Source organism: Oncorhynchus keta, chromosome 19 (genome assembly GCF_023373465.1).
Source record: "Oncorhynchus keta strain PuntledgeMale-10-30-2019 chromosome 19, Oket_V2, whole genome shotgun sequence".
NCBI classification, from domain to species: Eukaryota; Metazoa; Chordata; class Actinopteri; order Salmoniformes; family Salmonidae; genus Oncorhynchus; species Oncorhynchus keta.
Window position 1 is genome coordinate 45,548,712 of NC_068439.1, and position 12,207 is coordinate 45,560,918.

General features: G+C 43.6%; 1 protein-coding gene across 1 annotated transcript in view; it reads right to left on the minus strand.

The window, feature by feature from the left end:
* Positions 1-12,207, minus strand: part of LOC118398371 (probable methyltransferase-like protein 24) — a 93,318-nt gene that overhangs the window by 7,943 nt on the left and 73,168 nt on the right. The window contains exon 4 of the mRNA XM_035793639.2: positions 7,632-7,857. Within this exon, the coding sequence (XP_035649532.1) occupies positions 7,632-7,857 (226 nt within the window). The remainder of the gene's footprint in view (positions 1-7,631; positions 7,858-12,207) is intronic.

Here is a 12,207-nt window from a genome sequence, read left to right on the forward strand (position 1 = left end):
AGCCTTTCAATGGCCAATACATACTGTAGCATCAGCAATACAGGGTTTATATACGGCGGCAAGAAAAGTATGTGAACCCTTTGGAATTACCTGGATATCTGCATAAATTAGTCATCGAATTTGATCTGATCTTCATCTTAGTTAATCTAACAATAGACACGCATATTGTGCACCTGGATGTTCCACAGGTTTTGATAAGGAGATGAGAGAGTACACGAGCAGGGTGCAATTGAGATCCCAGAGAGAAAAAGTCCATCATGATGATATCTAGCAATCAGTAGTTAGAGATAACATGGAGAGAGTGGAAAAGTACTCTTGATGGAGGTGAGGGGAAGTTGGTGCAAAGATTGAGAGGTTGAAGAAGTTGAGTTGAGGACGAAGAGAATATGAGGGGGTGTGGGGGGATTTATGTGCTATAAGATGAGATGGGGAGGAAAATGCATTCATTTTAACAAGGGCCTCAAGATATAGTCTTACTGAGTCATCATATGCATGGCCTACTTTCAATGCACAGCTATTAGGCATTGGGCTGCCATTTAAATGTGTTGGAATGTTTTTGATGTCAGGTTACCTCCTTGACCCATACTTTTTAAAAGCCTAATTAGTGAAAGCGCTTTCATATCTTTGCTTTTGACATTTTATTTAACCAATTCATTCTCTCCTCCTTCCCCCATGTACTTTACTAACCCCTCATTGGCCGATTGCCAACATGGCACTGGTGACATCAACATTGGCAACTTGCAATGCTGCCGGTGATATTTGTCAAATAGTTGACCCAAACTCTCCACACACCAATCATATCTCTCTGATCTGTCTTTCAGCACACTAATGTTACAGTGTACGTGATGAGTTTCTGACCTGTCTCAACAGAACAACACTTATTCTAAGGGCTACAGTAAAAGTAACAACTGAACCTGGCTGGCTCTCTGACATATTGCTCACTCTGTCTCTGGGTCTCCCATTAGATACCATCCCTCCCCAAGGCAAATAAATATTTCTTAACTGATCAGACACTTCATACAATGAGAACTGCCCTAACCAACAGAGATGCTATGACCCACGACCCCCCTTCCCTGCGACATGATGTGTGTGTTTTTGGTTTTTACTATCCTTGTCGGGAAAGAAGACCTCACAAGGATAGTAAAACAAGGAACATTTGGGGACATTTCGTCGATCCCAACAAGAAAAAAGGCCATATGAAGGTGTTACAAACCCTATAATGGTTCTACACAAGAGATGCTTTTCTCAGGGTGTGTACTACTGAGTAGCCCTACTTTCAATAACTTCATTCTATTTGACAGCTGTCTTCTCCCTGTTGTACCATCACCTGGCATACCAGGCAAAACCTAAGGACTTCACACACACATATCCCTCTCAAAGTCCCTAAACCCACACCGCCAGCAGTACATCTGCTCTTCGCTTCCCCTGTATATGGGGAGTTGCAAGCCCTGGAAAGATGCCAGTTTTGCGTGAACATCTCCATATGGTGGCATAGCTCTGAAGAGTTCTCCGACTGCTCCGCTGTGCAGAATTAGAGGCACTAAACGTCCCGTGCCTGGAGCTGGGAGGAGTGTGTGTGTGTGTCAGAGTGAGAGAGGAATGGAGACATGTGGACAGGAACTACTTTGACAGGGAGGATTGGAAGAAGGGCAATAACTGATGGATTTGGGGAGGGTGTGTGTGCTTGGTGATTTGGCCTAAATTGTGGTCTACTGAGGTTCAGTGGTGCCGATGGGAGTGTGAGATGGAAGGAGCTGTTATTTAGTCCTTCAGAGAGGCTCTGCCTGAGTTTGCCTTCTCCCAAGGTCATCAGTCGCCTTGTCTTGTTCCTACCTGTGTGCCTTTAACAATATAGGTCTATAGCATTGCTATAAAGCCTGACAAGCAAGGCTAGAAGCTATGTAAACAATTGTTTTATCCTGTTATCTTGTCAGAAGATACTGTTCTGAAGTTGCAGAACAGTATAGGGGGCAAAAATGGCTATCACCTACTCTGAGCCTGAGGTATGGTGGTGCCTTTTCCCTAACTGCAGAGAATATTCAAGTTGAGTCGGCCTTCCGCTGAAATGAAAGCCCCTCAAGTCATTAAACAGCAGCAGTCACAGTTTGTGTTCACCCCCAGCCAGGGGGGACTATGTCTCCGTGACGATGAGTAATTGTTGATCAAAATGTCTGTCCATAAAGCTGCTTTCAGATTAGGGATGCAAATATTTGTTGGTAGAATGGTTTAAAGCCGTTGGGGTGACTAACACAAGATAACAAGTTTGGCCTGCGTGATTTTTTTGATTGTATCAAAAAAGAGACGGAAGTATTTTGTGTTCGTTAATTAGTGGACGTGAGGTGCGGGGAGAAACGTCTGAAACAGGCGTCTCCAGAGACTATCTTAATGAGCAGACGTATAATTAAACATCAATGGGACCAGGAAGGAGAGAGAGAGGTTCTGTTCAGCCGCTCAGAGCGTCCCTCAGTAACTGGTACAGGAACTGTTCTGTTTCCAAACCTCCCTGGAGTTACTGGTCCCAAATTGTTCCCCACCGCTGGTCACAACTGACTGGTCCACAACTGGTCCCCAACAACTGCATGATAACTAACTAACCAGGTGAGGAAAGGCCTGTGCTTTGGAGGAGATACAATGGAAGCCATGTTGCCTGCTGTGTCCCTTTAGTGACAGTGTGGATGAGACATTAGGAAGTGACCTGGTTGTCACAATGTCTCTGTTTGTTGTTCTATTGACTATTATACAACGGGTGGGACTAATCCTGAATGCTGATGGGTTAAAAGCGCATTCTAGCCGGTGTCTAATCCACAAGTTACCACCTTCTAAATCTGATGTTAAAATGCCTATTTACTCTGTTCCATCTGACACCGCAATCCACGGTCTCATCAGCTCAGGCAGGGAAGTTATAAACTTGATCTTCACTATAAAAAGCATCTCGACATTATCTCACATTTCTTTTAGACAAACATTTAGTTTTCAACAGAGGAGATTTGTAAAAACCTTAATGTCTGTCTGCGACATTTGCAACATTGTTTTAATATTCAAATTCGATCTCCAACTGTCCCATAGTAATGAACGTGTAGGGATCGGGACGAGAGAGAGGCAGGCAGCGTTTCTCAGCCAGTCAAAATCATGAATCAGCTGGCATCATTTTTATGGATATATACAGTTGAAGTTGGAAGTTTACATACACTTAGGTTGGATTCATTAAGACTTGTTTTTCAATCACTCCACAAATGTCTTGTTAACTAACAATAGTTTTGACAAGTCGGATAGGCAGAGTAAAACCCTCGCAAGGCTGCCTGCCCAGATGGCATCCCTAGCCGCGTCCATAGAGTATGCTCGGACCAGCTGGCTGGAGTGTTTACGGACATATTCAATCTCTCCCTATCCCAGTCTGCTGTCCCCACATGCTTCAAGATGGCCACCATTGTTCCTGTTCCCAAGAAAGCAAAAGTAACTGAACCAAATGACTAATCACCCCGTAGCACTCACTTCTGTCATCATGAAGTGCTTTGAGAGACTAGTCAAGGATCATATCACCTCCACCCTATCTGTCACACTAGACCCACTCCAATTTGCTTACCGCCCCAATAGATCCAAAGACGATGCAATCACCATTACACTGCCCTATCCCATCTGGACAAGAGGAATACCTACAGTTGAAGTCGGAAGTTTACATACATTTAGGTTGGAGTCATTAAAACACGTTTTTCAACCACTCCACAAATTTCTTGTTAACAAACTATAGTTTTGGCAAGTCGGTTAGGACATCTACTTTGTGCATGACACAAGTCATTTTTCCAACAATTGTTTACAGACAGATTATTTCACTTATAATTCACTGTATCACAATTCCAGTGGGTCAGAAGTTTACATACACTAAGTTGACTGTGCCTTTAAACAGCTTGGGAAATTCTAGAAAATTTCTAGAAGCTTCTGATAGGCTAATTGACATAATTTGAGTCAATAGTACGCAAGTATAAACACAATGGGAGTACGCAAGTATAAACACCATGGAACCACACAGCCATCATACTGCTCAGGAAGGAGACGCGTTCTGTCTCCTAGAACGTACTTTGGTGCGAAAAGTGCAAATCAATCCCAGAACAACAGCAAAGGACATTGTGAAGATACTGGAGGAAACACACAGTATAACGAGTGCTATATATCGACATAACCTGAAAGGTCGCTCAGCAAGGAAGAAGCCACTGCTCCAAAAATGCCATAAAAAAGCCAGACTACAGTTTGTAGCACATGGGTACAAAGATCGTACTTTCTGGAGAAGTGTCCTCTGGTCTTATTAAACAAAAATAGAACTGGCCATAATGACCATCGTTATGTTTGGAGGAAAAAGGGGGAGGCTTGCACGCCGAAAAACACCATCCCAACCGTGAAGCACGGGGGTGGCAGCATCATGTTGTGGGGGTGCTTTGCTGCAGGAGGGACTGGTGCACTTCACAAAATGGATGGCATCATGAGGAGGAAAAATTATATGGATATATTGAAGCAACATCTCAAGACATCTGGTCTTCCAAATGGACAATGACCCCAAGCATACTTCCAAAGTTGTGGCAAAATGGCTTGAGGACAAAACAATCAAGGTATTGGAGTGGCCATCACAAAGCCCTGACCTCAATCCTATAGAAAATTTGTGGGCAGAACTGAAAAAGTGTGTGCAAGCAAAGGAGACCTACAAACCTGACTCAATTACACCAGCTCTGTCAGGAGGAAGGGGCCAAAATTCACCCAACTTATTGTGGGAAGTTTGTGGAAGGCTACGTGAAAGGTTTGACCCAAGTTTAACAATTTAAAGGCAATGTTACCAAATACTAATTGAGTGTATGTAAACTTCTGACCCACTGGGAATGTGATGAAAGAAATAAAAGCTGAAAAAATCACTCTCTCTACTATTATTCTGACATTTCACATTCTTAAAATAAAGTGATGATCCTAACTGACCTAAAACACGGAATTTTTACTAGGATTAAATGTCAGGAATTGTGAAAAACGGACTTTAAATGTATTTGGCTAAGGTGTATGTAAACTTCCGACTTCAACTGCACAAAGAAATGTAAATTGAAAAAGGTCAAATGAAACGAAGTGCAGCTAGTTTGTTATAAGTTATTTTGTTAGCTGTGTTGTTGGATAGCTCCTCTGGACAACAGTTTCCTAACGAGAGAGGACATTTTCTATGCCAAGCGACATTGCCTCATTAGTTCATTGTTAAATGTCACTAGAAAACAGCTTAAACAAATGCAGCTACTGTTGTTATTCTGTCTACACCGGCTTCTCTGGCATTATTACTTAATTAGGTGAAAGCAAATCAATTTGCATGAGATCTGAAGGACTGTTGAAGTGGTGTTAATCCCCATGGAGACAGGCTCTGATGCTGACCAGAGTGGCATATGACTCATTTATGAGCTGTGTAATCAACGATAAAGAACACAAATGAATGCATATTTTGATCTTTAGAAACGACTCATCAGTTCCTTGTGCTGTTCTTCTGACGCAAAGCTGGAAGAAAGAAAAAAGTCAGGGAGAAGGCAGACAGTTGTTCCTTAAGCATGCTGTGTACTCACGTTAAAAGCCCATTATGGAGACGTGTGTGTCGCTTTGCATCTAAAGCAGGTACAGGGATCGGGTCTGTCCTTATCTCAAACACATGCACACACGCTCCAGAAAAAGGAATTAATGGCTGATGCCTCTAAGCATGGACTCGCTAATGCTAGGCACCCGTGCGTGGCTTCCAGGCATTCTGCTCATGAGCCTGGTAAAAAATGTGTACTAATTAACGGTGGCGGTTCTAGCTTGTATGGCTTCCTGGGCGAACCTCCCCTTCTGCACTAACTGTAATTTTTATTCAGACATTTGGAACAACACAAATAAATAATCATAACATTAAAAACTATAAAAAATATATACAAAAATAAGACTCATAAATATCAAAAAGAAGTAACAAAGACAAATAGGCACTCCAGCATCAATGCATTACCCATCCCCCAACACTGTCAACCAAGAGTCAAGACTACACTACCCATCCCACTACACTGTCAACCAAGAGTCAAGACTTCACTACCCATCCCCCAACACTGTCAACCAAAAAATGCAACAATATGTCTGTGAAACTATATATTCACAGTATTATGAATGAATTGTGGTTTATTTGGTAGCATTTCGTAGTGTGACTGATTGTACTAATTGCATTAGTACTGTACGAAGTTAGAGGTGCGCTATTTGATAGATTCTCCCGCTCCCCCTACCTCAGACTTCCAGTGGGGAGACCCTGAGGTCAACCTACCCCGCATCCCTCCCCATCTCGTACTTCTGAGTGGGAGACCTTCCCAGGCAGTAGCCTGCCTAGCTCACAAACTAGAATCAGGGCGCGCACTCCCGACAAGGTTAATTGACCCACAGTCCCACACGGTGACATGATATCATTGACATGAAGTGCAAATGAGCGATAGAAAACCAATGATGTGCTGTTGTGTGCAGGGCCACGTGTGTGTGCAAGTGAACATATGGGTGCGTGTTTGCAAGCGTGCATGAGTGTGTGTGTTTGTGTGTGGATGTCATTGACCTTGTATGCAGATCCATATCTGATAAGGCAGAACACAGAGCTCCCCCTCTGGTGGACTCCAGTGAGTTAATAGTTTGAATGATAATATTTAAAGGAGGAAAGCCATAACTATAAGCAAAGATTATGGATATACTGACAAGATACATGTCTCTCCACCCTAACAATGGGAGTCATTATCCACAAAGCGGCACATCGGGCTGTCTAGCTCCCGCCTATCCTGTCTTTGGATTGGTGGATACATCTCATTGTTGTATTCCTTTTTTTGAATATTCAATCAGGGTTGTTGACGTCAAACGCATGTATTCAATGGAGAGAGATGCTATGCTTACGAGCCTCATACCATGAATATTCATAGCCATCTCGAGACAACTCCGATATAAAGTGTTTTTTTCTCAACAATGTAAACATTACAACACTTACATTATATAAAATAAACCTCACGTGGGCAAATAAGCCATTCAGTTTTTTGTTGACAAAATTCGACACTTTCATTGACCTCCATACAAAAACTCCTTGCTTGGTGGATGAAAAAAATAGAAAATACCCCCTGCTGGAGGGAGACAGAGGCCCAACCCGGCTGAGAATCTATCTTCCTCTGAGTTTTCTGCCCTCCAGGGCAAGAGGAGACACTGGAGGAATGAATGATAAGTAGGTGTAGAGAGGAACTGCTGCTGCAGTCAACCTGCAGCTTTATGTGGTAATGAAGTGAATTCTTCCAGCTCACAGGGAGAGAAAATATGCATTTTCGTGTGGCCTTTTTCGGCCGAAGTGAGGAAGATAAGGATATCTGGTTTGTTTTTATGGTGTCTTTTGCATGTATTGTTTGTATTGGTCATGGGTATGCCATAAACGACAGGTACTGCATATTGGGCACTGTGTAGGACGTTGGTTTGTGGAGTAAGTTGTCACTGTATTATGTATAGTACCATTACTCTCACAATATAAGCCCATGTATGATTTATTCCTTATATTTGATTCAGGACACATTTGCCCATTTGTCACTTCATTCACACCTCACCGTTTACACCCTTCTCCTATCTATGTGCCCCCTGACCTGTCTGTGTCCAAAATCGTTGAGGATGGTGGCCAGTTTCTTGGTGTTGCCGTGCTGTCTCTGGGCGGGGATGGCTGGGTTGGGATCCCTCCAGTCTACGGAGAGACGATGGAGCCACATGTCTGACTCCTGCAGGTGGGCCTGCTTTAGGCTAGGGTCAAAACAGTGTACCTCACAGCCCACCCTGGCCAGAGAGCGCTCCAGGGTTTTATCCTCCACACCCAACCTATGGGAGGGAGGGAGATAAAAAAGGTGGAGAGGGAGAGAGAGGTTATATAAATCATATTTTATGGATGGATGAGTGGATGGATGGATGTAGATATAATTATGTATTGTATATTGTATAAGGACTTTTGGGGAATAGTTTGTACAGCTGCTGAAGCTGAAAATAACTGCTCACTTCAGCAGCTCAATTAATAATTCAATGTAAGCTGAAAGTATGGGAGGATATGAGCAGGAAAATATTTGATTTCTTCTTCCCACTGCACACAGACGTCAATTTAACGGCTATTCCAAGATGGTTCAACGTGATTTCATTGATATGACGTGGAAACAATGTTGATTCAACCAGTGTGTGCCCAGTGGGTTGCTTGTTTTCAAGACTGACAAAGGCTCATGTTTCACTCCCCCCTCTCTTTCTTTCTCTCTCTCTCTTTTCCCCCTCTCTCATTTTCTCTGTTCACCTTTTCTTCTCTTCCCACTCTTTTGCTCTTTCACTGAATGCTCCTTGTTTGTAAATCTATGCAGGCAGACAGACCTCGCTTTCTCTCTCAGTCTGTCTCTGTAGCTGTGTGTTTGTGATGTGGCTTGCTGTATCTCTACACAACGTAAATTGCAGCTCAGGGAGTATCTCTCAAAGTTAATTTCTCACGGATGAGCTACTCTGCTCCCTCATAGACAATCATGCGTTTAGGAGGGAGATACAGGGATGAGATGAGAGAGGGAAGGGAAGACAGAGGAAGGGAATGCTCCAGACATCTCGGTTACCCTCTCTGCTAAATGATTCAGTTAACACAACCACTAATGGTATCAAAGCAGGCCCTACCAGGAGTGTCTCATGCCTTGCTACCATTTTAGTGAAATGATACTTCAGATGACAGTGCTTGCTGTTTTACATGAGAGGATGTGGGAAGAGCAACTGTGGTATATAAGCGGGACAAATGCCTCCGTTCTGCACATTACTCTCGTCCAGCTGCATAATCTGTTATTTCCAAGGTAATGTACAGAACGTTGCTGATTGTCCCTTGCATATGCCAACATTCCTTTCAAACAATGCAGTCAATCCACAGCCATACACCGGTTGAATTCAGTAGATGATAGAACAGACAAGTTGTAAATGCAACAAGTACTGATATTGTATCATATAACAGCACTCTCAGCTTTTCAAGAAAATAAAAATTGAGACATTCATGGTGTGTTCACATATATTTTTGAGGCTATTTATACAGATTTTTTTTAAACCCGTATTTATGATTATATGACAATTGTCAAGGGTGTGGGTAACTGTGAATCTGGCGCCGACAGAGATGGCCGCCTCGCTTCGCGTTCCTAGGATACTATGCAGTTTTTTTTGTTTTTTTTACGTGTTATTTCTTACATTGGTACCCCAGGTCATCTTAGGTTTCATTACATACAGTCGAGAAGAACTACTGAACATAAGAGCAGCGTCAACTCACCATCAGTACGACCAAGAATATGACCTTCGCGAAGCCTTTCACCCAGGACAACGGAATGGATCCCAGCCGGTGACCCAAAAAAACAACTTCGTAAAAGGGGGAAACGAAGCGGTCTTCTGGTCAAAATCCGAAGACGGCACATCGTGCACCACTCCCTAGCATTCTTCTCGCCATTGTCCAGTCTCTTGACAACAAGGTTGATGAAATCCGAGCAAGGGTAGCTTTCCAGAGGGACATCAGAGCCTGTAACGTTCTTTGCTTCACGGAAACATGGCTCACTGGAGAGACGCTATCGGAGTCGGTGCAGCCAGCTGGTTTCTCCACGCATCGCGCCAACAGAAACAAACATCTTTCTGGTAAGAAGAGGGGCGGGGGCGTATGCTTCATGGTTAACGTGACGTGGTGTGGCCACAACAACATACAGGAACTCAAGTCCTTCTGTTCACCTGATTTAGAATTCCTCACAATCAAATGTCGACCTCATTATCTACCAAGGGAATTCTCTTCGATTATAATCACAGCCGTATATATTCCCCCCCAAGCAGACACATCGATGGCTCTGAACTGGAATCCATATATCCGGAGGCTGCATTCATTGTAGCTGGGGATTTTAACAAGGCTAATCTGAAAACAAGACTCCCTAAATTGTATCAGCATATCGATTGCGCAACCAGGGCTGGAAAAACCTTGGATCATTGGATCATTGCTATTCTAACTTCCGCAATGCATATAAGGCCCTGCCCCGCTCTCCTTTCGGAAAAGCTGACCACGACTCCATTTTGTTGATCCCTGCCTACAGACAGAAACTAAAACAAGAAGCTCCCGCGCTGAGGTCTGTTCAACGCTGGTCTGACCAATCCACACTCCAAGACTGCTTCCATCACGTGGACTGGGATATGTTTCATATTGCATCAGACAACAACATTGACGAATACGCTGATTCGGTGAGCGAGTTCATTAGAACGTGCGTTGAAGATGTCGTTCCCATAGCAACGATTAAAACATTCCCAAACCAGAAACCGTGGATTGATGGCAGCATTCGGGTGAAACTGAAAGCGAGAACCACTGCTTTTAATCAGGACAAGGTGACCGGAAACATGACCGAATACAAACAGTGTAACTATTCCCTCCGCAAGGCAATCAAACAAGCTAAGCGTCAGTATAGAGACAAAGTAGAATCTCAATTCAACGGCTCAGACACAAGAGGTATGTGGCAGGGTCTACAGTCAATCACGGATTACAAAAAGAAAACCAGCCCCGTCACGGACCAGGATGTCTTGCTCCCAGGCAGACTAAATAACTTTTTTGCCCGCTTTGAGGACAATACAGTGCCACTGACACGGCCCGCAACTAAAACATGCGGACTCTCCTTCACTGCAGCCGACGTGAGTAAAACATTTAAACGTGTTAACCCTCGCAAGGCTGCAGGCCCAGACGGCATCCCCAGCCGCGCCCTCAGAGCATGCGCAGACCAGGGTGGTGTGTTTACGGACATATTCAATCAATCCCTATCCCAGTCTGTTGTTCCCACATGCTTCAAGAGGGCCACCATTGTTCCTGTTCCCAAGAAAGCTAAGGTAACTGAGCTAAACGACTACCGCCCCGTAGCACTCACTTCCGTCATCATGAAGTGCTTTGAGAGACTAGTCAAGGACCATATCACCTCCACCCTACCTGACACCCTAGACCCACTCCAATTTGCTTACCGCCCAAATAGGTCCACAGACGATGAAATCTCAACCACACTGCCCTAACCCATCTGGACAAGAGGAATACCTATGTGAGAATGCTGTTCATTGACTACAGCTCGGCATTTAACACCATAGTGCCCTCCAAGCTCGTCATCAAGCTCGAGACCCTGGATCTCGACCCAGCCCTGTGCAACTGGGTACTGGACTTCCTGACGGGCCACCCCCAGGTGGTGAGGGTAGGCAACAACGTCTCCACCCCGCTGATCCTCAATCAATCAAATTTTATTTATATAGCCCTTTGACATCAGCTGATATCTCAAAGTGCTGTACAGAAACCCAGCCTAAAACCCCAAACAGCAAGCAATGCAGGTGTAGAAGCACGGTGGCTAGGAAAAACTCCCTAGAAAGGCCAAAACCTAGGAAGAAACCTAGAGAGGAACCAGGCTATGTGGGGTGGCCAGTCCTCTTCTGGCTGTGCCGGGTGGAGATTATAACAGAACATGGCCAAGATGTTCAAATGTTCATAAATGACCAGCATGGTCGAATAATAACAAAGAAAGATAAAGAATAAAGATCATCAAGGACAACAACCACCCGAGCCACTGCCTGTTCACCCCGCTATCATCTAGAATGCGAGGTCAGTACAGGTGCATCAAAGCTGGGACCGAGAGACTGAAAAACAGCTTCTATCTTAAGGCCATCAAACTGTTAAACAGCCACTACTAACATTGAGTGGCTGCTGCCAACACACTGACTCAACTCCAGCCACTTTAATAATGGGAATTGATGGGAAATTATGTAAAATATATCACTAGCCACTTTAAACAATGCTACCTAATATAATGTTTACAATACCCTACATTTTTCATCTCATATGTATACGTATATACTGTACTCTATATCATCTACTGCATCTTTATGTAATACATGTATCACTAGCCACTTTAACTATGCCACTTTGTTTACATACTCATCTCATATGTATATACTGTACTCAATACCATCTACTGTATCTTGCCTATGCCGCTCTGTACCATCACTCATTCATATATCTTTATGTACATATTCTTTATCCCCTTACACTGGTGTCTATAAGGTAGTAGTTTTGGAATTGTTAGCTCGATTACTTGTTGGTTATTATTGCATTGTCGGAACTAGAAGCACAAGCATTTCACTATACTCGCATTAACATCTGCTAACCATGTGTAT